The sequence below is a fragment of the Betta splendens genome, chromosome 24, assembly GCF_900634795.4.
Source record: "Betta splendens chromosome 24, fBetSpl5.4, whole genome shotgun sequence".
Classification (NCBI taxonomy): domain Eukaryota; kingdom Metazoa; phylum Chordata; class Actinopteri; order Anabantiformes; family Osphronemidae; genus Betta; species Betta splendens.
Genome location: NC_040901.2, coordinates 10509915 through 10537697, shown reverse-complemented (window position 1 = coordinate 10537697; position 27783 = coordinate 10509915). Strand labels below are relative to the sequence as shown.

The 27783-nt window shown below is 45.3% G+C and overlaps 5 protein-coding genes across 5 annotated transcripts; 1 reads left to right on the top strand and 4 right to left on the bottom strand.

Moving 5' to 3' along the window:
* Positions 1–89: 89 nt before the first annotated feature.
* Positions 90–4591, top strand: LOC114850094 (uncharacterized). Its single transcript, XM_029142070.3, has 21 exons — positions 90–231; positions 315–373; positions 452–538; positions 610–731; positions 811–954; positions 1109–1207; positions 1287–1457; positions 1535–1637; positions 1727–1947; positions 2030–2183; positions 2253–2464; positions 2529–2643; positions 2739–2932; positions 3021–3135; positions 3222–3391; positions 3470–3561; positions 3650–3780; positions 3863–4049; positions 4130–4268; positions 4353–4446; positions 4515–4591. Exons 1-21 carry the CDS (start codon positions 209–211, stop codon positions 4580–4582), a joined length of 2700 nt encoding a protein of 899 aa, XP_028997903.1. The 5' UTR covers positions 90–208; the 3' UTR covers positions 4583–4591.
* Positions 4592–6600: 2009 nt separating this feature from the next.
* zpax1 (zona pellucida protein AX 1) lies at positions 6601–12168 on the bottom strand. The gene is made up of 21 exons (XM_029141152.3): positions 12012–12168; positions 11852–11928; positions 11679–11774; positions 11444–11568; positions 10981–11124; positions 10800–10883; positions 10543–10707; positions 10367–10463; positions 10076–10293; positions 9835–9991; positions 9545–9753; positions 9351–9468; positions 9080–9279; positions 8104–8218; positions 7859–8028; positions 7700–7788; positions 7493–7623; positions 7232–7421; positions 7009–7150; positions 6782–6911; positions 6601–6696 (listed from the first exon to the last, which is right to left on the bottom strand). Exons 1-21 carry the CDS (start codon positions 12029–12031, stop codon positions 6626–6628), a joined length of 2748 nt encoding a protein of 915 aa, XP_028996985.1. The 5' UTR covers positions 12032–12168; the 3' UTR covers positions 6601–6625.
* A 96-nt stretch (positions 12169–12264) lies between these two features.
* On the bottom strand, positions 12265–13769 carry ttc32 (tetratricopeptide repeat domain 32). Its single transcript, XM_029141154.3, has 3 exons — positions 13600–13769; positions 13302–13468; positions 12265–13014 (listed from the first exon to the last, which is right to left on the bottom strand). Exons 1-3 carry the CDS (start codon positions 13713–13715, stop codon positions 12887–12889), a joined length of 411 nt encoding a protein of 136 aa, XP_028996987.1. The 5' UTR covers positions 13716–13769; the 3' UTR covers positions 12265–12886.
* Positions 13770–15906: 2137 nt separating this feature from the next.
* matn3a (matrilin 3a) lies at positions 15907–19978 on the bottom strand. Its single transcript, XM_055506109.1, has 6 exons — positions 19666–19978; positions 18686–19177; positions 17581–18156; positions 17021–17146; positions 16672–16770; positions 15907–16494 (listed from the first exon to the last, which is right to left on the bottom strand). The coding sequence occupies exons 1-6, from the start codon at positions 19829–19831 to the stop codon at positions 16439–16441; spliced, it is 1515 nt and encodes a 504-aa protein (XP_055362084.1). The 5' UTR covers positions 19832–19978; the 3' UTR covers positions 15907–16438.
* Positions 19979–20204: 226 nt separating this feature from the next.
* On the bottom strand, positions 20205–25768 carry laptm4a (lysosomal protein transmembrane 4 alpha). The gene is made up of 7 exons (XM_029141153.3): positions 25541–25768; positions 24146–24266; positions 22866–22942; positions 21884–22006; positions 21675–21770; positions 21471–21569; positions 20205–21076 (listed from the first exon to the last, which is right to left on the bottom strand). Exons 1-7 carry the CDS (start codon positions 25667–25669, stop codon positions 21002–21004), a joined length of 720 nt encoding a protein of 239 aa, XP_028996986.1. The 5' UTR covers positions 25670–25768; the 3' UTR covers positions 20205–21001.
* Positions 25769–27783: the final 2015 nt, after the last annotated feature.

The window sequence follows — 27783 nt, the reverse complement described above, 5'->3', positions numbered from 1 at the left end:
ATTCAATTACACAGGGGATGTTCAATCCATAACCTCTGGGCGGTGGACGGTGTTGGGTCTCAGTGAGCTACAACACAATCACCCGCTGAGCTGTAATTGGATCCACCTGTGTGTGTCTGGACCGGGATCAGGAGTTGCCTTCAAAGCCGCTCGAGTTTGTCGTCCGCTGCAAACCTGATTACGCCAGGAACGCGCCCGCGTCTGTGCCATGAGGCGTTTGGCTGCATTTGGGTCTGTAGCGCCGTCGCTCTCGTGTTTCTGCCACGACGCGGCACCGGGTTTGATTTAATAGACGGAAATGAAATGTTTTCCAGGTTTCTCATTCTGCTGGTGGTCGTTTTGGAGGCAGAGGCTCAAAGCAAATCCGCTCTAAGTAGGTTTGATGACATATTGGGAAATGTTCACGTGTTGAGCAGTTTAACTAGTGCTCATTCTACATGTTTGACCCCAGACATCACCTCAAAATGTCTTGGGAACATCATGCGTGTGGATGTTGGACCTCTCGGAGGGAAACTTCTGGACGTTGCGGTTGTGACAAGTAAGCAGCTGTTTGCGTGTCTTTGTTTTGAGCGTCTCCTCCTCTCATGGTGTCGTCTGCCTCCTCCTCAGACAGCTCCTCCGTCTTCCTCTCGCCCAGATCGGCGTCTCAGTGTGGCTTCAGTCTGACGGCAGATCAGCTGGGGAACGTCGCGATTTACGCCTCCGTTCAAAACTGTTTCGCTCAGAATGTGGTAACGAGACGTCGCTTTGTGGAGCAGCTCTCACTGTCGTAATGGGAGTCTCTCTTTGAGTTCTTTACTGTGTTTGTAGGAAGATAAAGCCTTTACAACAACACTGACTCTTCATCTGCACGGACACCAACTGGATGAAGACGAGCAGTACCAGGTGGTGGAGACCTGCCCATCCTCAGCCTGGGCCTCCAGGGAGATCGTCTGTAACTACAACTACATGGAGGCAAGTGAACGCAGCAGGTCTCTGGGCGGTCACGTCCCGTTCCGGGTGACGAACGGCTCCGTGTCCTGTATTAGCATGAAGGCCAGCACGCGTGGTGTCACTGCGGAGGGGAGTGGGTGATGGATCGTTACTTACGGAGCGGCTTCATTTCCAGGTGTCCGTAAAAAAGGCCTCTGATGGCGATTATCTCCTGACGAACTACCCTGTGAGACGGGCCGATTCCACGTTGGGTGGTCCCAGAGGAGCAGCAGAGGTCAGACGAGCTCGCGTTGCTCCTTGAAACCTCAGCCTTTCACATTTAAAAGCATGTCCTTTTTAAATCTGGCTTGCAGAGACGCCCTGCAGTCGCTGGGTTCAGGGTCACGGGCCTCCTGTTCTTCACTCCTGAGGAGAGGATGATGACGGTGAGCGAGGCCCTGAGGAGGGGTTACGCCGTAGACAACACTCCCTCCAGGCTGCTGCTGCGAAGTCCCAAGAACTCGCCCGAAACCTACGTCCAGAACGTGAGCGGGGCCCGCGAGAAAACATGAAACGTGCAACTTTAAAACGCCAATAAAGCCTTAACCCCGCCCCCTTTCAGGTGGCAGGGGTGCCGATGACCGTGCTCAGAACCTCCGCAGTCTTGGAACGGAGGGGGCTGATGACTAGAACGAACGCAGCGGCTGCTTGTCCGCTAATGGAGGGTAATGACTCATTGACACAACTCTGCTTCACCTTCTCCTGACTCAGTGTGTGTGTGTGTGTGTGTGTGTGTGTGTGTGTGTGTGTACAGGCAGCGTTTTCTTCACTCCGGACACAATCACCTGGTACCTGCCCCGGCGCGTGGACCCGCTCGTCTCCTCCGCCCGCTTCCGGCTGCTGGAGGTGCACGTGGGCGTCGCCGGCCAGAGGCTCCGCCCCTCGGAGGCGGCGGCCAGACGGTTCTCGGTGTCGGTCAACAACGTGCACGTCGTGATCCGAATCCCGGTCGGGGCCGTCGGCGGATACTCGAAGGTCTGTGAGATAAAGACGCGTCGGCCTACGTGTTGCCTTCAGGTCCCGGCGTTAATGTGGGAAATAATACCTTCTTTAACAGAGTCGCGTGCAGGACAATCGATACTTCACCTTTTACACGATTGAGCTGATGGTTGAGCTGCTCTGGGTTGAAGGCGCTGATCGGGACACCAGATATAAAGTCCTGTCTCCCATCACGACGCCGTTGCTGCCCCAACCCGTTCGCGTCACCGACGGTGAGTCCCGCCTCCTGCGCTCGTCACCCTCGACGGCAGCCCGCCTCCATCCGCTGTCTGCGCCCACAGGCACGGTTCCAGGGGAGCAGAGGTTCAAGGTCATGGTCGGCCCGTTTGCCACAGACGTGGCGCTGGTCAACATCACCTTCGCCTCCGAGGTTCTGTCTGTGTCCGACTGCATCGTCCGAGGCTTCAACCTCATGGAGCGGAGGTCCCCCAACTACAGCTCTCGGAGCTTCACGCTCGAAGTGCCCTTCGCAGACCCCGTTGTGCTGAAGCTGGTGAGAAACAACTCAAGTTGGGAGACTGTGTTCTCCCATTTATTTCTTTGTTTTCCCCCAACAGAGGGAGAACGGCCTGATGTCCTTCAGGCTCCAGCTGACCTTTGGCCTCCTGGTGCTGCCGGAGTTTGCTCCGTTTTCCCACACTGCTTATCTGGAGGCAAAATTAGCAGAGCCCGGTCTGTACTCTACGATCTAGTCCTTTAGTAATTAATGCAATCTGCACATAAAGGTCCGTGCACCCTCACCATCTAGTCCTCTGCTCTCTCTGCAGTGCCGCCCTCGGTCTCCGGCAGCTGTGATCTTCAGTTCTTCCACGTCCTCGTGGAGTACGGGACCCAAAGCTTTCACACGATCGTGGGGAACCGGTCGCTGACCTCGGTTCTGGCTCAGCAGTACGGTTTCAGGAGTAACGGAACGCACTTCAGCCTGGTGGTGCCGTTCTCTGCTCCTGATGTTGCATTTCAGGTACTGTATCAGTGTCTTTGGCTCTAAATCTGCAAATGGTACCATCCATTCATCCAAAGTGAATGACTTGATTCTTGTCGACCGTCAGGCAATTGAAGGATCCTACATCAGGGGCCGACTTAAGGTGATTTTAAGGTCCCCAGAAACCAACTCCGTGATCAAAGACTTCTCTCTGGCTTGTAACTTCCCTTCACTGTTGACTGGTCAGTTCTTAAGTGTTGTTTTTTTTTTTTTTTAAGCTGTTATACACTGACAAAAAGCAATGAAAGCAGCACAATTCCAATTTCAGAGTGTTTCCCAAATGGAACCATGACGACCTGGGCGGTGAAACTGGATTTGATTCCCAGTCTGAACACCAGCCAGCTCACGCTCAGAGACCCGTCCTGTGGTCCCTCGTACAGTGACGAGCGCTTGGCTTACTTCGTCTTCACGGCGACCTCCTGTGGGACAACCAGGAAGGTCAGTCTGACCGTCTTCCTGCTGCTGACCGTAACCACTGACCCGAGGATAACTTTATTATAACACTTTTTTTTTTAGTTTCTGTCTGATGCAATGCTGTATGAAAATGAAATCTCCTTACCTGATGATGTGCTGCAGCAGGTATCTGAACCTGAGGAGCCTGTGTATGAGTGAGTATCAACATGTTTATTAGGAACATATTGGCCCCACTTTTTTTTTTTTTTTTTCACTTTAGTGATTGCATTTTTATGATTTCAGGTTAAAGGTTTCTTGTTATTATGACCTCAAGACAAGCAACACTGTGGATTTCCAGAATGAAAATCTGCCCAACGAACTCTATGCTGAAAACACAAAAGGAGAATTTCCAGTTGCGATAAGAATTGCTTTGGGTGAGTTATGAATCGTTTTGTTTTCTAGACTGAGTCACGCCTCCCGTCATTTTTAACTCCTGTTGAACTTCTCTCTCCTCAGACAAGTCCTACAGGACTTTCTACAGAGACGAGGACTATCCCATCGCCAAATACCTCCAGCCTCTTTACCTAGAGTTAGAACTGATGAGGGCCACAAACCCCAGATTATCGCTGGAGGTGGAGAACTGCTGGGCGACTCGGGAGGAGAACCGGATGTCTCAACCCAGATGGAACCTCATCGTTGAAGGGTGACTTTAATGAAGGGGAAATGATGGTTGATTTGTCAAACAGTTCAATAGTTTTGTCCTCCATGTTTCTTTTTGCTCAGGTGTGCAAACGAGGCAGATCCGTATTCTGTGGTCTTCCATCCCGTCTGGACCGATGCCAGAGTTCGAAATCCTTCTCACTTCAAGCGCTTCGAGGTGCAGACATCTGCCTTTCCTGGAAATGAAGTCTCGGGTTCTCAGGTACCTCAAACCCTGATGTTTCACAGATGAGTCCACATGTGAAGATATCACCTCACTGACCTGAAGAATGTCTTCACCTCAAAGGTCTTTGTCCACTGTGATGTGGTGATTTGTGAGGCCAGAATGCCTCTGGGCGGCGTTTGCAACAGACAGTGTCCAAACACTGGAAACAGAAAAGGTTTGAGACACGTCAATGAACAGGATATGTGATTCTAAACTGATTAAGACATGTTTCTTCTTCCACAGGACACAGAAGAGCTGCATCACACATGCTTGGTATCAAACTAGTGTCGACAGGACCAATAAAAGTCTAGCATTAAAGATTTTTACAAAAGCTTTGCATTTTGTTACCATTACCTTGCCTCCCCCCCAAAAAGCCCTCAAGACACTTAAAATTAGTTTATTGTAAATAGCTTAAACAACTTCAGACCTGCCTAAAGCTACCAAGCATTTGCTGATTTTCAGAATTCTAACACTTAATTGCCAAATTGACAATTTTAAATTATGCTCCCCCCCATAAAGTAGAAGGGTGTATTTTGTTCTTGGACATTTTTTTACCAGGGTCTCAAGTGTGTGTGTATATAATGTCTAACCTTTTGTATAAATGACATCTGTGAAAAGACACCATTTCAAATTCAACTAAACCATTTCTGCCAAAATGATCAATGGTAAAGGCATAAGAGACAAGAAGAATCATGCACAGAAGTATGGGGTGCCAAATGTAAAAGTAGCACCTATAACTAGTTTTCTCACATTTAACTAAATGACACAACATGTTTTCTCACATTTAGTTAAATGTGCAAAAGTCTAAATGTAAATGTTAAATATAAATGTAAATGTTAAATATAAATGTAAATGTTAAATGTTAAATCTAAATGTTAAATGTTAAATGTAAATGTTAAATGTTAAATGTAAATGTTAAATGTAAATGTTAAATGTTGGCCGAGTGTAAAACTGAATATTCATGAATGGGCAAGACTCCATCCCTACCCTCAAACAGCGCTGGTCTCAGATCAGAGACGCGAACTCAAACACGTCAAACAGTACGCATAGCTTCGCCCACATCTGACTCTGGATCGGTGCACGAAAATACTGGAGAGAAGCCTGAAGTCAAAGCCATCATGGCCGCCAGCTCCGACTCCCTCCCGTTGGGGGAGATTGAACGGGCTGTAACGGCAGGTGTGCGGGCTGAGGCTCCGCTTCAAACTGCCGTTCTGTCGTAAACACCATTAATGAGGAGTCAAGTGGGTTTAAAAAGAATATTTCTGTGGCGCCGGTGGAGAATTAGTTGGCTAACTTTACTAGCTAGCCGAAGTTACGTCCAGGCTAAAAACAAAAGTTTCCAGATCAGATGTGGGCGGGGTTTGCGCGCACAGTTTGAGGTGATTGAGTTCGCGTCTCTGATCTGAGACCAGCGCTGTTTGAGGGTAGGGATGGAGTCTACTTGCCCATTCATGAATATTCAGTTTTACACTCGGCCAACATTTAACATTTACATTTAACATTTAACATTTACATTTAACATTTAACATTTACATTTAACATTTACATTTAACATTTACATTTAACATTTAGCATTTAACATTTAGCATTTAACATTTAGCATTTAACATTTACATTTAACATTTAGCATTTAACATTTAACATTTACATTTAACATTTACATTTAACATTTACATTTAACATTTAACATTTACATTTAGACTTTTGCACATTTAACTTAATGTGAGAAAACATGTGTCATTTAGTTAAATGTGAGAAAACTAGTTATAGGTGCTCCTTTTACATTTGGCACCCCATACAGAAGCAGTGGTGTTAATGTTGGGTGACTTAGAATCACAGCTAATCAACCACTTTTTCTACCATTGAGTGAATAGAATAGATTACCTGTAATAAAATCTCTTGTCAGACTTACTCCAAACATCTTTCTGCCACAGGTAAATACAGCCTCATTACCCCAGACAATAGTTTCTGTACCATGAGACCCTACATACAGCATGTGGCACATTACAGGGAGGCAGGAGGTACTTGTTAAAGCTTTAAGCAACTGAACCCCATAAGATACAATCATTTGCTGAACAAAGTTATAACTTGCTGCAACAGCAAGTGTGTGTCTGCATCCAAATGTCTCCTATTGTTCCGGTCCATCAGCAGCTGTCCCGGAAATGCTGATCAGCCAAGGTCAAGATCGTGTTAAACAATACAGATTTATTAGAATGTGCAGGTGGTTACAGAAAGTGAATTAATGTAATGGGAACTGGACATGAGTGTATACATAGAACGTATGTAGAATAACAGATGGGTTTTACAGAGAGAGACCGGACTAAAAAGCTCTAAGAAGCCATTTATTCAGACATTTAAGGAATCAACAGAAGAATAGGTCCAGACGATATCTGCTTCTGGTGGCTGGACTCTGCATTTCTTTGCTCTGGATAAAAATAAAAACAACACAAACACTGGTCAAATGCATGTCCAGAATATTTAAATTAACTGAACGTTCAAGTGAGTCTTACCCCTTTTTATTCCCTTTATCTCTTCATGTTTGGCTTTGCTTGTGACTGTAGGATGCACACACTGGCCGCTGCAGGCGCCGTCTGCATGGCCATGTGGCTCACAAATCACCGCATCACAGTGGACATAGATCTGGACACACACACACACACACACACACAGCATTAGGACATGTAGCCATCCTGCGAAACCCACCCAGGAGTGACTAACGTGAATACAATCGGGTCACCTCGTGTTTCAGAACCTCGTCATCTTGAGTAAAGGCGAACATCTTCACAGAGAAGCGCTTTGTGTGGGATGGGCTGGTTACCGTGGCGTCACTCACAACGGGATGGAAGTCTGTCGCGTAGCGATCGCCACCGTTCTTACAACTTGTGGAGAAAATAGACAGCACAAAAGATCAGAAAACGCACCACAGCATTATCAAGCTGACAGGACCACGTTAGTATTACGTGTTGATAATGATGTCCCATCTGGGCAGAGATGCCCTGTCCTCGTGAAGAGTAGCCCAGCAGTTCTCCAGGATGAGCTCCAGATGGGGGTCTGTGGACTGAATCAGCCCCACCTCGAAATACAGAGGCTGCCGCAAGTACTTCACCACTGGATAGTCATCCTCTTGGTAGAAGTGCTCGTAGGATGAATCTAAGGCACCAAAGTCTAATTAAGAGAAGGATTAAAATGAATTAAAGCTGAAGCAGAAAACCCAGACTGACCTCGGGCGAGCCTCATTTGCAGCAGCAGCCGCCCCGACCCAGTCTCCGCTACAGGGTCCTTGCTTCTGGGCTTGTTGTGGAAGGATACAGTGAGATTCTTCTTTATCAAGTAATAGCAGGAAACCGTTTGCCTACAGAAAAGAAGTTTTGAGACATGTTGAAGGTGATGGATTTGAGACAGACTGGGAATAAACGCTGAGGACTCACCTGTAGCCAAGAGGAAATTGTGTTTTATGCGTAGCTTTGTTGGAATGGAGGCCAATGACGTTTTCATACAGCATGTACCGCTCAGAGAACTTTTAAAGAGACCACGTGTTATTTGAAAACTTGCACATTAGTAAAAAGAAAAAAGGCGCCTGCACTCACTGTTCTAATGGTCCCACAGGAGTTGGCGGTGAAAGAGAAGTAAGCAAAGCGATCGTTGCTGCGAACCGGTTTGCAGGATTTGTCCTTCAGCGTCAGCGCGCTTGGAACGAGATCGGGCACCGATTCCACCTTCACAGCCACAGCGGTGATGGTTCCATTGGGGAAGCACCCTTAATGCGAGACCACAGCTCATCAATAGGCCGTCTCAGAGGCCGGAAGCATATCAGTTTGCTTTTAGAGCTTACTGGTTGTTATCAGTGGGAAGGAACAGGCCAGATAGAGATCACCAAGCACCCAGTGGCTGTTTGGGGCCAACAGTAGGATGTCAAGTCTGGCTCGAACCGAATTGGACGTTATCGTCTGCAAAACAACGCATGGTAAATGTTGTGTAATAATTCATTAAGCTTATAAAAGTAATTACTGCTGAGATTTAAGGAGACATTAAACAATAATAGAGCACCTCCTGTACTACAACAGCACCCACCGTGTTGTGTGTGAAAGGAGAAGGCCCTGTTATTCAACAGAACAAGTGTAGTACCACCAAGACCATTAAAACTACAGTGTGTTTTATGGACTTAGATAAAGCAGCTTCAGCTGCAAGCACTGGACCTTGGGAAAGTAAAGGTTTAGAGGGGAGCCCTGGGAGAAAAAGGCAGAGCAACAAGTGGCTTCACTTTGTTTGGGATTATGACTGTGAGAGAAAAAAAAAGATCTAATGTCCAGGGAGCTGAATACCACCCAGTGAGTAACAGGTATAAAAAGGTGATGTGACCAAAAAGTCTCAGTCTGCTCTGTCTTCTGTCACTTTTCTGTGGCATAAACGCTTTGTCAACCCCGGAGCTTTCTGATATGGACTCTTTTTGCAAAGTGGCTGTCTGAACTTAGAATTATTCTGGAGGACTCGGGCTTTGGACTTCATTTTCCACAATTTGGGAGTTTACCATTTTAAATGGAACCTTACCTTATTGCTGTGGATTAATTTAGCTTTTCACCTTTTTGGGAATTTACCAATATTTTGGAACCTTACTACTATGGATTTAGTTCATTTTTTTTCTTTTCGGGATTTATCATTTAATCTCTGGAATTTATATATTTTGAATTGTATCATTAAAAAATAATTTACATTTATTGAAATACAAAAATGTAAAGGCTTTAGTGTAGGACACAACATTATCCAGGCCAGACGACGTTGGGCGGTTTGCAGATAGTTACTCAACCCACCTCAAACACCGAGTCCTCTGCTGTATACGGCACCACCATATGGACGTGTGTGCCGTTGTCATGGACGTTGTAGAGCCCTGAAAGCTCAGGGGTTAGCGGCCGAGCCCCAACCACGGTCTGGAAGTTGGGGCCTCGACTCCCATATTTCACAATAACGTAGAAGTTCTTTGGGTCACAGGTGCCGGTGAGGCTGGGAAGAACTGAAAGCAGAAATTGAGCCATTTAACCAGAATATTTCAGACAAGAGGCAAAACAGAAAAGGTGAGCTCACCAATGTCCTTCACAGATGCCTGCAAATTAACCGGGTGCATGAACGGACTCTCTTCAGGCAGAATAAGAAACCCAAAGACCAGAGGGAGAAGATAGTGTGTGACCAAGAGTTCAGGATTCTGCACAAACAACGAGAAGGTCAAGCACAAACAAGCATTTGTGTAGAAAGAAAAAGCTTTCAGCTCAGTCACGCACGCGTTTAATGACAACGTCTGCGTCAAAAGCCACTTCCAAGGAGAAGCGCTTGGTCCGATTGGGGAAGTTGTACTCGCGGACGGTGAAGCCCCGGGCGTTGCACTCCTCCACCGTGAGAGCGCCGGTGGAAAATGTGATGTTCTTCAGCACCACATCGTGAAGGAAGGTCCCCAAGCTGACGCTGAAGATCCGGTCATCGATGACCGTGTCTGAGGAGCATGGAGAGTTTATTAAAAATGAAAAATCTGTTTCAACAAGCCTGAAAAGAGGAAAAACGCTAGAGACTCAACTGTCTTTGACTTGAGGAGGTTGATGCAGCAGAGGGGTGCTAATGGGGAACAACACCTTGTATCGGACGTCATCGTGGCTTTTAGGAGACTTCCACAGCACCTCAAGCATGGGTTCCACGCTGTAGGTGACGTGGTACTGGTAATCTGGGGCATGGCTCTGCAATTATTCATGTCATTTTAATAAATCATGCAAATGCACTCGTGACTGAAGTCTTGCATATGCGGCCGACACTCCTCCCACCTTGTAGTAACCATCAGGGGAGCCAATGGGAATTTCGATGACAATGTGGAAGTCTTTGACGGACAGCGTGTACCCCCGCGCCTCCATCTGAGACTCCTCCAGCCTCTGCCCGTTTATGCCCATGTGCGTTTCCAGGACTTTAAAGCTGCCGTCAATGAGCGGAGTCACGCGCCGGGGCACGTACCAGGAGATTAGGTCGTCCGAGAAGAGGACGCCGCCTGTTAAAGGCAAGTGACTTTACTGAAAAGCTAAAAGCAGCAGTTACTGCGACGGTCCCGTTTCCTGACTCACCAGTGGGACAAGCAGCTGCCAGGTTCATGACCCTTAAGCCGTGGTGCGACTTGTAATAAGTGCTCACTCTCAGAACTTCCATGGGTATTCCAGCAACCTTTAAAAAAAGTGATGCTGGTCATTTATAAAAAGGAAAGAAAAGCACAAAACACTGGAGTAGGAGGAGTTTTGCTTACATTCTCAGGATACGTCAATGACGTCATGTAAGGGCTTCGTACAACCAGTCGGTTTGAGGTGATCCTGGCACCATAGCCAGCGTCCTGGGCCTCTCTCAGAACCATGGACAGTGGTTCTGGAGTATAAAACGTCATCTTCCAGATGTCATAAGCTGGACCAGAGGCCTGTGGTGAAGAAGAGCCACACATTATCGCCCCTTTATGAAGGGGATGCCAAATGGTGCAGAATGATCATGAACTAAGAAGAGCACATATACATCAGGAATGTGATTTGGGTCTTTAACGTCCAGAGAATGGTGGCCTTTAGCTTCACCATCAGATGTAGACATGTAGTTTGACACCTTAAAAAAAAAAAAAAAAAAAAAAAAAGGAAATCGAGGCATTAGTCCTTCTCACCCAAATCAAAATGGTACAAGAGGTCAATGTAAAGGGACTTACTTCCATGAAGTTCCTTTCACAGAGGATCTCTTTGGAGGCCCACCGGGAATAGCTGCATGTGTGGGTCACATCACGACTAACTATTTCTGAAGTGCTCAGCTTGTACATTTGAAGTCTCAAACCAATACCAAATGTTTTATCTTCCTGCAAATGAAAGTGCGACAAAATGACTGTGGAGTTTGGCACCTACAATTGCTGGCGTTTTAGACGAGAGCTTGACTCAATAAAGACCTGGCAACATTTTCATATTCAAATGGTCATTTAAAGAGCAAAAGCTCAATTTCTTTGCTTCCATCCCTTTAAATACCAAGGTTTGCAAAGTCATTGTGAACAAGAGATCTGTCTGGACATTTGTCACAGTTGACATTTTGACAAATTGATTAGAAACATGTTAGTCTGTATTACAGTGAGGACATTTACATCATTTGAAGTTGAAAAATCTAAAAATACTCCTCCAACATACTCTGCTGCCGACGTAGCAGCCCATTAGAGATGTGTAAATTCGGGTGTTGCCCCACGGGTCAGACTCCATGCTGTAGCCACACTGAGCAGCCAGGCTGGGGTTTAACACAATGTGCCGGGAGCCATCTTAAAAAAATAAAAGAAAAAAAAGGGGAACAAATATTGATTGTTTCTCTCAGGGATGAGCAAATTTTACTGGAGCTTCCTTATCAACAAACAGAAAACTTGAATCTCACTTATAGCTTCCACCTCAAGCTGGTTCCCTATTGCCAGAGCCTTGTCCAAGGACAGCCTCATCTGATTACCCACACAATCAGACTTCAAACTGCTGCCTGTTTATAAGAAAAGGCTGGTGAGAGGAGCACACACCAACTTTACCAGATAAAGTAAATTGCCATGAATGTCTTACTTGACTGCAGATTGAGCATCACATATGACTTTGCTTCAACAAAGACAATTGCTGCAGCCATCAGGTTCCATAACAAGCTACAACACACAAATCACACACTGAAGCACACAAAACAAGCAGCAAACAACTATTTTAAAAAACACTTCCTATTTTAACTTACATGTTCTGAAGCCTCTGCATGATCCAGTCTAAACACAGCCAAACTACTACAAACCAAGCCCTTCCAGAGCTTAGCACTAAAAGCCCACAAACGGCTCTCTGCGTGACCAGGCACCACCAGCTGCTTTAACATCACCTAATCACAACACACAGGTGAGAAACATCACTGAACCTGCAACTACCTTTCTCACCTTCAGACCATGATTGCTTTGTGTTTGTGAAAACAGGCGAATATGTAAATAATCAAATAAATGTGCATACATCAGTAATGTTTAATCAATAATTTAATACATTTAATACATTTGTGTTCATTAGAGACGTACAAGAGATATACAGTCACAATTCAACTGGTCAAAAGGCAACTTAAAGAGAAAGACATGTTTTCCTATGAAGCTGAGAATCGTCGTTATTGTTGTACTAAAACTTGCTCAAGGTTTGTTTATGGTCACAAACATAACCCCACAATGGTGCAGCATTTATTACAGACTGTAAAACCCAGGCTCATCATTTTTCCAGGTGTGGCTGGGTCGATGAGTCTGCACTGTCCGCTTGCAGATATATACAATGAAATACTTTCATTTTTGAGGCTGTTCCATTTTTATTCTACTAAATGAGTCAGAAAAAGAAGTATCATTGCTCTGCTAAAGAAAAATATAATGTTGCACCTGCTACTCGAGTTGAAACAAGACAAGATTTAGCATCTAAAATGTAATTATAGCTCAGAATTTCTGAGTTTTATAATGTTTGTGTGACACTTAATAAAATAAATCTTTGTATCTTCGAATTAATATAATGCTTGTGAAAATAGGCACAACTTTTCTTTAGCAGCCAGACGGAAATATAAATATAATAGATGCTCTGTAGTTTCTGATGCAGTCAGTAACCCCTGTTTATCTTCTGCTGCTGGTCAAGAAGTGTTTGCTGCAGGCTCTCCTTGGCATCTTTAAAGTCTGGATTGAGCCTTAATGCTTGCTGGAAGTCCCTCTTGGCATCGTCGAAAAAACCTGTAAGATAATAAAAATGTGAATACTTAATAGCTGTAACTTTATAGGGTGCAATATCCTGCCTGGCTTGTTAGAAGTCAGCACTTTAATTTCCCGAGCAACGGGTGGACGAGCGAAGACACAGCGCCATCTAGCGTCCAACGAGAAGAACACACTTACACCTTCCTAAAGTTAGTAAATAAAAACATGGCTACTGTATGTTACATATAATAAAAGACAGTTCTTTCAGACAGGCATCTCAATCTACGTCTTTTCTTACAAACAGGGAGTGAAGCGTCACTTCTTACCCAGCCTGTAGTGGATGAGTCCTCTGTTGTAGAAAGCTATTTCAAAGAGACTGTCAGCCTCTACGGCAGAGCTATAATCCTCTATGGCCTCATAAAAGTCCACCCGCAGGTATTTTATCTGTCCACGGTTGTTGTAGGCAGTGGCCACAACATTGGATTCACATTCCCTATGGACATTTACACAAGTGTGACTTTAGGTTAAATAGCAGCGGACTTAAAGGAGAACAGGTAGCGCTAGCTAGCTAACGGCTAGCATACGTCAATGTTAACTTAGCTAACTTCTTGCGCCAAATGTTACCTGGACCGTAGGCAGCAAGAGATAAACTTCGTGTACAGCTCCTCTGCCTGTTTGTGATTGTGCTTATCAAACTCAAAGTTAGCATGTTCAAATATCTGGAGAATATCTTGCTCCATTTGCTTGTTTGCCGTGTTTTTCAGTTGCGGCGGATGTTACGTCACCAACGAGGGTCATCCAATCACATACACGTGCGACGTATATAGGCGTGAACTTGTGAGGCATTGAAACTTTTTATTTTTAATTTAAAGTTCATTAAGAGGTCAATGTTTTTTCAAGAAAATACTGACAAATTAACAATTAAGGTCATGCTATTAATAATAATTAATAGTACGACCTTTATTTACTTTACTTACTAAAAGCGTCTTCATGTTGTGTTGCTGTGTTATTGTTTTATCATATATAAGTTCTATCTAATTGCAATATGTTTGACTCTAAATAAGAAAGGTGCTTAACTATGGGGAAGAAATATCGCTAAACGTAAAGTATGTACATTTGGTGCTGCGATTTGTAATTATTCTTAACAGTAGATGGCAGACTTGGATGAGCTGTAACATAAATCATCACTGTGCACATACAGAATAAGCCAGTATTTACATTACCGTTAGCCTGATCTTTCATCACTAAGTCCAATTAGGTGCTGCTGTATGGATTATAACTATGTAATTTGAAGAAGAGGTTTATCATTTAAGGGAAAATGTCATGAGTGTCTATCACAGACTCTTGTATGCACATGTGCTACAAATGGACAGCATGCCATAAACAAAAAGGTGCAGAATTGCTAGACGTTCTCCCGTGACAGCCCAAAGAGTAAAGGGTCGCCCTGGATCTGTGACCTTCCTCTTTACAGCCCATTTATCTCCAGACGCTGCGGATGAGTTAAAACCAGCTGGACCCAGCGGAAAGAGACGGCTGTTGACAGTGTGAGGAAAAAGGCATTAACATGCTGTAAAACCTAAGAGAATGCCTGTTACCACAGGCCGAGGGGTTGCGACAGTACAAAACATTCAGGAAGTTGCAGGAAAAAGAGAAGTAAAATATATGTTTTAACTCCTACAAGGTTTATCTGCCTTTAACTCTTAGATAAATCTGTTCAGTAGCCATGAAGCTGTTGCCTCTTGCCGGCCTGACAGAACCAGGACATCCATGACACAGCGTGATCCAGGGGGTCCTCCTCACTGTCAGACCCACCACAGTGCACTAATCCTACAGCCCGTCTGTCACAACACCGAGCAATGTCTCAAGGTTTCCAGTCAGAGCAGTTGCCTTCAATTTGGAGAATATGCCGTAAGAATAAAATATTACTTGTGTGTCCAGAACATTTAGCCCTGTTCTTTAAAATAAACTCTATTTATACAAAATCAGAGTCATGAGGTCAACAACTTCCCGTGCTTTTACCATACCTCACGTGTCTTTTCCACTTCTCGGAGGCGTGTGAGTCCCATTGCTCTTCTGGCGGGCTCCCCTCGCTGAGCGCCTGTGTGTGTGGCAGCCGTGGAAGCTGAAGGTGGCAAACAAACATAAAACAGCTGCTCGCTTTAAGCACGGAGGGAGCGGATCCCAACCAGACCAGAGGTAAACGTTGGCGTGTTGACTCTCTACCTCACACAGACATCGCAGACGTCTGCCAGCCGCGCTATAAGCACAAACTCTCCATCCGCAAGTAACACGATGACCCGCGTCTCAAGGTGGAACAAAGAAATGAAGACCACAACTGGTGGTTTTGGCCGCTGTAGAACAAGTGAAGTCCGATTTATTCTATTTGTCTGTTTCAAGCGTTGGTATCGAAGCTCTGAACTGTTTTTGTGGAGCAGGAGTGAATTATAGCACATTGTTACCATAAATGTCAGAGCCATGTGCCCCCATGCTTTTCAATATTGACATGGACATAAACACTAGACGTGGCACCGACATGTAAAGTTACATAAGACAGGTGGATAGAATGACTCCATTGTATCAACAGAGGTGTATTTCATTTTCACATGGAACAAGTGCATGACTTGTTGTGGTTTAGGAGACATAGGAAGCTACTGTTTGCATGACATCTAGTTTGTGTTTTTGGTGTGATTTTTGATATAATTATCCCTGGTAGACTTATTAATAAACCTAATATGGGGTATAATTAAATAAGTCTATACTTCTTCAACCATTTATTGGCCTTTGTTAGCAATTGCCTTTTGTTTGTTTGTTTTTCTTCTTTTTTCTATATACTTCTTTATATATTGTGTGGGATGTAAAATGTTCGTAATAAACTGAATAAACCGTAATGTGTTATAAATATGTTATAAAGTGTGTTTATACCCAACAAAGTCCTTTATAGTTGGTTTATTGTTCGTTTTGTTACATTTACAAACAACATGTCACATATAACATTAACTAATGCATTGAATACACACACGTCACACAAACTATGGATTACATAACATCTATAAAACATAGTATTTTAAAAGAAAATATGGAAACATGCAGGAAACCAACATAATCACTGAGTGAAACCATTTTGACTTACATACAATCTAACATTTTAACACAGAAGACAAAGCACAATCATAATGTAGTGCTGCTGAAAGGTTATTTAACATCACTCAACCCATATCGGTTAATATAAAGTATCATAAATCGTGTTTACAGCAGTTCTAAATGTTGCCTGTTCTGTTCATTAATGAACTTCAGGGACGTTGCTCAGATCACAGCTTTCCTCTGGGAGGTGGCGACGCCTGTGGGATGAACAGGCAGCAGGTCAAAGGTGGACGTGGGTGAGATGCTTTTATTACCAGTCAGTCCAATTAAAATACCTCACCACTCACAGTGTGTGTGTGTGTGTGTGTGTGTGTGTGCGTCTTTAGGCGCGGCCGACCACGTTCTGCAGGCGCTCTATCCTCCCAGACACGTCTGCCAGTGACGCCAGTCAAGGAAACGCGCTTGCAACGAAATAATAAAACCCAGCAAATACACAGGGCCCACGCTTGACTTCCACCCCAATACCAACAGCAGCGGCAGCGGCAGGAATAGGCAGCTGTGACCGGTGAACTGTGCCGCGGGGGCTCTCTCCACCTGAAACAACACCAAGGATATGCTTGGCCGTGAGCTGCTGGATGGCCGCCTGCGTCTGCTTCTGGAAAGCCAGCCTGGCCTCACATTTACAGGGGTCCTCCACCACCACCGCCTTCACCTCTTCACCGGCAGGAGGCAAATTTCACACCGGTGCGACAGATCATATGGAAAGAGAGAGAGAGAGAACAACAACACCGGTTTTCTGATGTAACCAATTCTACAACATTACCCCATAATAGTCCAACAAATGAATTATGCTTTATGCACCAGTCGGTTGTGACGTTGTGAAGACACACACTACACAATGCCCCCAACGCTGCACACGGTGCAGCAGGAGCAGCACTGCAATAATTCACAGGGGAGTTCTTACGTTTCAGGGAACATGTTTTCTTGTCCGCATTCAGGACATAACCGTTCCGGCACTTGCAGTAATAGGAGCTGTTGCTGTTGACACAAATGTGCTCGCAGTCATGTCCCGTGGCACAGGGGTCCAGACCTGGAATGACCCGGGATTATGGGATGGTTCATGTCCTAGCATGCAGCTTGTGTAAGGTGAGGCATAGAGCAGGTCACGTTCTACTGGAGAATATAAGCAAGTCAGGTGCAAGCTACCGTTAGCGCTGGAGCTAATGTGGATTCATTCTCCCCACATATTCTTTTCAGGAGGAAACAGTTTGAAACATCGCCGCATCTCGGCCGAGGCCATTTGTGACGCGCTCGGGTTCACAACACGGGTAAAAAATCACACAATCCTGAAGTACAACAGCAGCAACAGGTTAACAACAAACATCAGCATCACGGAGAAACCTCAAACGCAGCATCCGCCCTGTCTTTTTCATAACCTCACATATTTCCCCACACATTGTGCGACCTGTAGACGGTCTGCAGAATTAACGGCGAGGCAAACACGTTGTGGCTCGTCTGTCCTACCGCACAGAGTCTCCCTGAACTTGGAGGTGAGCTTCTCGATCACGCCGTAGGTCTCCACGTAGAAGACGTGGTCGTCCAGAGGCACGCTGGCCATCTGCTGCAGGGAGCCCATGTCGGCGCGGTCCACCCCCACGGCGTAGATCTCGATGCCCGAGGCGCGGGCGGCGGCCGACACCTCCTCCACCTGGTCCTGAGGCCGGCCGTCCGTCACGATGATGGCCACCTTGGAGATGTTCCTGGAGCGGGGCCGCGCTCCCGAGGCCTCGGTGAAGGCCTCGTTCATGGCCGTCTTGATGGCCAGGCCGGTCATGGTGCCGGCGGCCAGCGGCTCGATGCGGGAGATGGCCTTCTTCATGCTGGGCTTGCCGGCGTGGTCCTTGAGCAGGAACTCGATCTTGACCGTGCTGGCGTAGTTGACCACCGCCACCCGGGTGCCGTCGGCGCCCACGTCCAGCGTGTCCACCATGTGGGCCAGGAACGTCTTGACCTTCTCGAACTCGCCGGGGCGTACGCTGCGAGAGCTGTCGATGATGAAGACCAGGTCCAGGGGGCGGCTCCTGCACTGAGAGTCTGTCTCTGGTGAGCAACCAAACCACGTCAGGGTTAAACCCAGCCACGGCCGAGACAGACATTTTCTATAGTTAATAGCCCAGAAGAGGACGCAGAACACGTTGATGCACAACAGATGTTCCCAGAAGGAAGCTGGTGCATCACAGCGGGGATGACATCCATGTGGTCCCGGAGAAATGATGAACAGTGGTATGTCACAACGCATACGACGCATCATTTCAGAGTCTCAGTCCGTGGAAGCTTCTCAGAGCTTCTATCCTTTCTCTGAAAAGGATTCTTGATGCCCACACACACACACACACACACACACACAGTGACACAGAGGGTGACAGTGAAAGCAGCCCTGCTTGTTAAATTTAACCTAAAGGTAATGATTCAAAGCTTATAACCACAGCACGCCGGCCTTGGTCGCTTTTAAAGTAACACAATCAGTTATTAAACACACAAAAAAGCCAAAAGTCAAAGCAAAACATCAAACATGTGACCTGGAAAGATTTGAGGACTTGGAAATCAAACCTGCCGGGTAAAATTCTACCTGTCTTCACAGGACTGACGGTGGTGATGAAGCCACTTTGGGTACTGACCGGTAGCGTCACGGCAGCGGAGGTCTCCACCAGCGGGGGAGCGGTGGTCGCCAGCGCGGTGGCGGCGGCCAGCGGCGCCGCGGTGGCCGCCTCCGGCACCGCCGGCGCCGCCGTCGGCTCCGGCGCGGCCGGGTGGAGAGTGGGGGGCTGCACCAGCGGCACCAGCGGCACGGTGAGGTTTGACTTAGTCGGGCAGGGACCTTTATAAGGAAACGGGCCTTTGATGCCTGGATGTGGGCGCTGGGCTACTGCTGGAGACAGACCTTTGTATATGTGATGCAGCCCTGTGAACCTGTGGTGATGGGGGGACATGGGCACTGGGGGTCTGTAGTGAGTCACTGGAGGAGAGAGAGGAACGGGTCGGTACACTACCGGCGGAGGGATCCTTGGAGGCTGGTAGTGGTAGAGATACCCTCCTCTATACGTGTAATCACCTCTGTGAACTACAGGGCCATCGGAAAGGAAAAGTGAGACCATTAGTGGGTTGAAAGTGGACAAACAGGGAAGATGTGTAAGTTACAGTCACATATACAACAACTTGTTGAGGACAGACAAATTATTAGTGGAAGCACTTGGGCTGTTTCAGACAAGCTTGTGAAACACCCATTAAAGACTCTGACTCCATGCACATATAAGAAAGTTGTGGTTGTTAGAATTTATATATGCTCTTATTTTGAAATTAGCAGCAGTGAATGGTACCAATTTAACTTACACTATAAATAACATGTACTTCACTACATTTTGAATTGTGTACTTTATAATGCCGCTACATTTATTTAATTTCACAATAAACTGATAATAAAACGACGCCTTGTTACAAATACATCAAAAATACAATCATGTTATCACATTTTATTTTATATAGTTAATAATAATAAATAATAAACTTTACTGTTACTTGGTAGAAACTAGAGAGTTGAGTCGAACTTACTGGACGGACTCAGGGTCCTGTGCGGCGGCCGCCCGTTATTCCTGGTCTGCGCGTAGCTTTGCGCGGCGATCAGCTGCGGGTCCCTCGCGCCCAGGTGATACGTGGCCAGCACGTCGGCCAGCAGCAGCGACGCGCACAGCAGCAGGCTGCGGGACAAAGCCTTCATCGTGGCAGCAGTCGTTCGTCAGCGCGTCCTCCGGTGCGTCCTCTCCTGCTCGTCTCAGCGGGGAGCGGACGCCCCCCACATTTGAGCGGCTCCGGACGCAACGCGTCAACGCGTCTGCCCAATCCAGAGGTGGGACCTGACCTTGAGGCCACGAAGAACCACTGGGGGACGTTCAGTCTACAACACAACCCAGACAGTTTGTCTGAGGTCTGTTGTTGAGGTTGTTAGAATTGCATTTTATTGTATATGTACAATATTCATCAAACACATGACTTTATATAGCTATTAAACTTGGTAATTTATCATAACTGGTCTTTTATTTTGAAGGAAACAATTGAGCAAGTCATCATGAAGAAAGGTGATAAGACATAGGAATGTTTTGAAAGCTTTATTGAAGTCAAATGTTTTCCACCAGGATAAAATCAATTTACTAGTAAAGTAAGTGGGAGTAATGCTGGTAAGCATGCAACTACTAATGCTCACGAGACTAGCTGGTTGCTCCAGATGTGAAAAAAGCAGCAGAGGCCACGATCCGCCATCATCATCCTCCTCCTCTGCTAGAAAACTCTAGCTCTGTTAACACATCAGCGGGAAGCATCGAGGGCGGCGGCGGTGATGGTGAACTGAACCACAGCAAAGCTAAATAAATAACAGACTATAAAGTGCTACAGACTCCATTCAAAACTGAGATGGAATAGTCTAGGTCTTCATAACTGGGGGGAAAGTAACACAGTTCAACAAGAGCTAGAATAAGTGGATTGTCATAACAGTTTTACACTTTATGCTGTATATCAATCTACAGATAGGATGGTGTTGAGTTCATGAGAGCATTTCAAGCTATCTAGTTTTTACACGTATCCCTTTTACTAAGACTTAAAAAAGACCAGAGGAAAAATAAGCTGGTAGTTTCCATCACTTTTCAAACATCACATTCATTCATTTCAAAATGATTTCAATCTTTCCCACCTTTCTCTTGTCACACGTCTATAGATACTCTAGAAATATTGCGGGTGGGATGGAGAAAATGATTTTAGTGGCCGTACACATACAGAGGAGGTCAGGGGAGGGAGGCAGGGGTTCGTGGTGCTAGTGGGGGAATGTAGGAATGCATATGATGGCTGCATGTGCATGTCTGTGTATGTAGGTGTGTTTTGGCAACGGAGCTGGTGCTTAAGCGGGCATGTAAGGAGGAGGCGGCTCCTTCTCTGGCATCTTCATCGCCATCTCATAAGTGGGCAGGATGTACTAGAGAAGAGAACAAATATGTAAGACAGCAGAAGATTTCCACAAGATAAACACAGCAGGAGAGTTGTTTTAAAAGTAAAAGTCTTGAATGCTTCATATTGATCACCTTCGTTTATTAAGATCCTTCACTAAAAAAAATCACCAAAAATGGCAACTGTTCAATAATCATAAAAAGGTATTTCACAAAAGTCTATCCTCAGGTTTCTGCTGAAAAGATGTTGTGTCCATGCCACCTGCTGCCTTCACGGAAGTACTACACATTAGAATATCTCAAAAAAAGTGAAACCAAGTCGGATTAAAGCAGAAACCGACAAATTCCGAACCTACGGAGCAGCACTGTATCAATGATATGTAATAAAGACGTTTTCTGAGTGTCAGTGTTTCCCTCACACACCTGGGGAGGGGTCTCAAAGGCAGGATACACAGCGATCTCTGGCATGTTCCTGTTGTTGATGTACTTGTAGCAGTTCCATACACAGTTGATCAAATAAGCCTGGAAAGCGGGGAAACAAGTACAGTTGGAACTTTGTCAGGATCGGTACGCTGGTTGAATACTTTCCCCAGGTCAGATCACAGTTTATTGATTAGAAATATTCACCTTTAGGATGATGAGGAAGGCAAAAAAGACCAGCACAAAGAGCAGCAGGCAGCTGGAGTCCAGAGAGAGGAGGTTATCCTTGTACGGGAAATCCGGCTTAGAGAGAAGGAATAGAACAATCAATGAAAACCTTTTAATGTTACTCAGCGACATGTCAAATGTTGTGGCTGCGTGTATATCATTATTATTGTCTGAGTGTTGGGACTGACTAGCTGGTCCAGGTAGTCCTTGATCCTGGGCAGGTAGGTGAGAGAGCTGATGGCCACCAGGCAGCTGAGAGCAAAGTCAAAGAGCTGGTAGCAGAAAAACGGGATGAGCCAGCCGTCACGGTGCTGAGGAAACCAGAAACGGGCCGAGAAGCATTAGTCACCGGGTTTGGCAGAGCGGGTTCGATATGAAGCGCACCGCGCTGCATTTCTCTTCCACCTTATCTCTACGGCCTTCACACTTCACATCCACAGCCTTACATGTGGGTAGGTTCTATTTACAGACTGATGAGAATCCTGAGCAGCAGGAAATATAGAGCACGCCTACAGAAACAAGGGCAGCTGATAAAACCTGTATTAGCTGCATGCTAACAAATACATAGAGTTGGTTAGGACTCAGCAACATCGTCCTTTTACTGGGTTACATAGAAAAAAGGAAAAGCACATAATAATCCAGGCGTCACTACTTCTACAACTACATTTCTACCACTCATACTAATGAACTATTCTTTGTATATTATGATCAAGGTTTGCACTTGGGGGCAGTTCATGGGGGCACAGTAGCTCTGCAAACAACACTGTACTGTAATGGGTAGGAATCTACAGTAGAGCTGTGGGGGTGTGTTCACGGCTAAAGCATAGCTCTTGCACAATGTGTGCCATACTTTAACCGTGCACTCATCCCGACCAGCAGCCTAATGCAGGGCCACGTGTAAAGGCTATCAAACCTGTCAGTATGGATGCCATCAGGCAGGCCTGCAGGTGGAGAGGACAGGCGGTGAGAACACAGCGTTGGACGTCACACGACTTGAAGTTAGGTACAAAGATCAAGGGAGTGTCCTTTTAAACTGCAGCCTCTCATAACTGTGATGCTTAAGTACTGCTCTGCACGGCGTATGTGCACATTTTGGGATTACACATTTGCATAAGGGACTCGTTTAAGATTAGCTGTCAGAATTGGGGAAAAAAGATGAATGGCACTTACAGTAATGGCTCCATACACCATCATGGCACTGATGGTGAGCATCAGCAGTGAGATGGCAAATCCAACACAGGCATTCTCTGGATGAGACAGACAGACGGTAAATACACTGACTAAATACAGACAAAAACCTACTTCTGCTTTATTTCAGCTTGTGTCGTACTGTAAAGGCAGACAGAGTCAGAGAGAGTTTGTGTGTGTGTGAAATACAAGGAATATGCAAAGCAAAGTCTGCAGGGCTGCGAGCTATGCTTTAAAGAGCAGCTCTGCAGCGCATTAAGCCTCCCTCTCTCTGCTGGGCAGTGCTGGTGCAGGCGCAATGAAATGCAGGCTGGGTTAATTAAAAGCTCTGCTTCTCACATCCTCCTTTCTGCCCATCACTCACCCTCCCACTTTCACCAAGCCTGTTGCACTGGAGAGAGGTAAGGGAGCGACTGCAGCACTGCGGTTCAGGTTCAGCGCTTTGTTTTCAGTATCTGTATCAGATCAACTGGTGGAACAGTGCACTCTGGACTATTTAAGGCTCAGAGTACTGACATCAAATTATACAATTGAGGAAGGACCGAAACATCATTAATTACAAAAATACAACTTCTACTGGAAAATATTACAGCTTCCCAAAAAAACGAAAGATGAGTTAATATTATGCTAAACAGAAAGCCTTTAGAAAAACCTCAGCCCTGGAGTGTGTGCATCATAAAAAATACAAAGCCAAAGGGTAATTTAACATGTCTAATCATTTAGTTAACTTTTAAACATGCCCTGGGACTGTGGCTTTAATTCCAACACAGTTTGATAGAACCCCACATGAGTAACTGAAGCGGCCTGAATGCTAACATCGTGTCTCTGCAGGCTGTGGACAACCTCCACTGGCCTGTGTGCTGGCAGGAGCCTGCTGTGGGAAGGTCAGCTCGCTGCGGCTACTTCCCCTCTTTACGGCTGAGTCAGTGGTTCAGAAATAAACTAATGAAGAAGCCTTCACCAAGCCAGCAGCCAAAACAACCACCAACTGGAACGAAAGGACCCCTCCCTGTGCAACTGCTCAAGTGTGAATGACCAAGAAATGCTAAGCAATGAAAGCAGGCGGCCTATTAGCAACACGCCAGTGTTCTGCTGTCGTCATAGACTTGTTTGTCTAGTAGTCAGCGGGGAGAGGTCGTCCCTAAGGAAGATGAATCACAAGTTCAACCTTTGCAGCTCATGGGGTTGTGTCTAGCAAAATAAAAGCGGCTGCATCCCAACATCTAAGATTGCTTCACTATGACAGAGGTTTCACTGCTTACCAGACATCCTGTCGGAGGCAAAGTAATGGTCGATGACCTCATACTGCAAGTCGATGGTGGGCACATTCTCTGGATGTGTCACGGCTACAGTCAGAAGGATGCCCATCAACAGGTTGACAACCTAAGGATAGAGGGAACACAGCCTTCAAATACTGTACCAAGTAATCAACTGCCAGAATTGAGAACTTGTAGCAAAAAGGAGGTGACAAATGGCATCATTTAAGATAGAAGTGTTAAACACCAAAATCTGCAAGACAAGCAAGCAGCCTGATACTGAAGGACAGTGGTATGTTCACTATGATGCTAAACCTGATAGGACAAATACCAAGCTACACCTGTGCTGCTCACCTGTCAAACCACGAGAGGCAATAAAAGCCGTGTCATCGTCTTTGGGCAGTGGTGGAATAGGAACAGGAAAAATAATTATGAAAAAAAACATAATCCTAATAAAAATGCAGCCTGTATGTGATAATTAATTTTCCCTGATTATTCAGCTGCTGATTATTCTAATGGTTATTTCTTCAACACATCGTCGAGCTCTAATTATCTAAATGAAGCTTGGCCACGCTACAAAAACCCACTTCCCTTTCGCGTGACCTTAACTCGGACCAGACCTTCGTCTCCCGGCGCCGCTCTCTCATGGCATTCTGATGACGAGTGCGAATGTGAGAGCGTGCTTTACGTGTCAGATACCGTCCATCTGACAAAATGTCTGAGCGCGAGGCGCAACATCTGTCGCGTGACGCGGGGAAAACCGCAGTGGATTAAGTTATTGGGCTGTAAACGCAAAGCGCCGCGGCGACGAGATGTGCGTGACGATTATGAAACGCAGCGTCTGCTTGTGCGTTGCGTTGCCACGGGCGGCTCCTCGAATGCACCTACGACCACAACCCCCGCTAACTAATGGCTTTAGGGTTCACGTGCGCGTCGTGCTGACAGAGGTTAATGCAGCTGCGAATTTCCTCTTCGTGAAACTTCCCGTTACGACACGGCGGCGTTAGCGTTAGCGACGGGCTCCGCGTGTCTCAAAGCAAACGTCGCATCGTTTTTCCAGCATTCGTGTTTCACCTTGCTGGTGGTTGGCAACGACGGTCACACGTGCGCCGTTGTTTTTTTTTTAATATTTTCCCCATGTTGTGTATCGATGGGCGATCGTAGCATTAAATGCTACCAAGCTAATGCTAACGTTAAGCCAATCTAACGCTGCGTGTAAATATGTGTTAATAAATGACCTATAGCTACTGAAATGGTTGCTGACCACAAACACAGCAAACTATCAGAACAATCGAATGCTGCTTGGTTGACATTTGCTACTTAACTTGCTACTTTTACTGGCCGTCAGTGACAGCTAACATTAGCTAACGACAGCTAAGCCCCATCAACCATTTTACGTACCATATACCAGGTTCCCAGGATGATAGTCCCGGTTCGGACGTGGCAACATCCACAACACCTGGTGGTGTACAGTCTGTCTCGACTGGGTTTGAATTGATGCATGTCCTCCACAAGTGTAGGGAGAAACATCAGTAGAGCTTCTGGTCACGGAGGAGGAAAATGTCCTCAGCATCAACAGTCAACAAACGCACCGAAGAAACGCCCACCGCTTCCCCGGCGCGGACGGCACCACACGGTGAAAAAACAAACGCTTTGCTAATGCTGGGCCCAACGTTGACTGACAGGCGTCTCAGCCAATAGCCGTTGAGTTAATCACCTAGCGACAAATAACGCAAATAAAAAACTAATATCAAATACAATACCAATAAGTTATTTAGCTTTCGATTACATGTTTTTTTACTTTGACCCCAGCACCAAGTTTCTCCAAAGTAACTACTAAATAATGCTTTGATACTGGAGATGCAGTAAATTAAATGGACTAAAAAGTGATTTGAATAAACAAAGTACTGAAATAAATGCATTAAGCGATATGTCAGGTGCGTTATTTAAGGGAAGGCTGTGACATCTCTGTCATTGAGTCTCTGGGAAGCTACAATTGTTGTGGAAGATGCAAAACAGCTGCTCGGTGATGCAACATAACCACTAAAGATACATTTAATTAAAACAACAATGTTAACATGTGATCATACGCCGCTCCATTTTCCTGTTTGTGGTCACGCTGCAAATCATGTTTTTGTGTCACCCGACCTCAGTTTCTGCGAAAGTAAAGCTAAACCACTAAACCTCCTGCATCAAGTTTAAAAATGGCTTTAAGTGTTTAAAATGTTCCATTATATTTTATGCAAATACTGAATTTTACTAGACAGTTTTACAATGAATGAAGTAAATTATAATGTACACACAGGATGCACAAACATTGCAAGACAAATAAACCTTGTACTGGTACACATAGTCAACAACTGCTTCCTTCTCTGCATCTTTGGTAGAAGAATGTAGCTACATAATAAATAAAAAAAGGATTTCCATGTGGCATTATTCTCGGCAGCAGTAAAATGATCTGTTAAATGTTCAAGCCTTATTTCCAGGGCCATAAAAATAAAGTTAAGTTGTTAGAATATAGATTTATTCTTCAATTTAAAAAAAAAAGTAGAACAGTTGTGTCACATGTAGATAAAGAGAAATTTTCTGTACACCTTCAAATTTGCTAAGAGAAGTTTTCAAAGCAAAATAGACTAAAATGGCTATCGAGGTACCTAGATAGCTGATGCTTTTATGGATTATGTGCTTAATAACTGGCATGTTTATAACTAATGAGGCCAAGAGGACATGGTCTGAGGTTCCCAATGGCAGCTACATCACTATAACACTGGGTTAAAAAGTGCTTATTTCAAACTTCATATAAAAGTGATTCAATTCTTCACATTTGATCATATTAATATATAGCAAAGAGTCATAAAACAACAACGGATACAATAGCTGTCATTTTCCCCACATGCCCTGACTATTCTCCCAAAACAATATTTACAATAGCTCAAAGCATAAGACTGGATTGACTATTTTTAAATGTAGACAGTTAAACACCAACTTCTTCCTTGTGAACCTGCTTGCCCAGAATGAATCCTCCTTCATGTTTCATTAGCCTTTTAAAATGTATTAATAATGCTGACAGTAACACTGCCAGGATCACTCCTGTTACTCCTCCTGCAACAAGACCTGTGAAGATGAAACCAATTAGGTAACGTACAAAGGCACAGTTTTGAATTTATTCCATTCTGTGTAACATAGTTACCGCTCATGATTTCTCGGGTTTCTAAGAAGCTTTTGCTCTCTCCCACAACAGTAAATTCTGACTGGAAGTCTATTGAAGGCCAGTACGTGAGATCTGACGTCTGGTCTTCGCTGTCAAGCTGAACCTTCGAAACTGTGATTTCATATTGGGCAAAAGGGAACATAAATCATATTGTGAGCAATTTTGGGAATGATAATTAGTATCATGATGTATATCATGTATCATGTATATAAAGCAATGATGAATTGATGCTAACCTGCATCTTGACCTGACCAATCTCCTGATCCAGAACCAGGATCTTCCAGGTCATCCCCAAATCCCGCAACCTCCTCAGAAAGGACGAGGACCTAATTATAATGAAGCAAAATGACGACAACAAGGTGAAGGAAGTAATAAAGACACAGATCCTGTTCTTTACAAAGTCCACCTTGCTCACACCACCTAATACTTTACA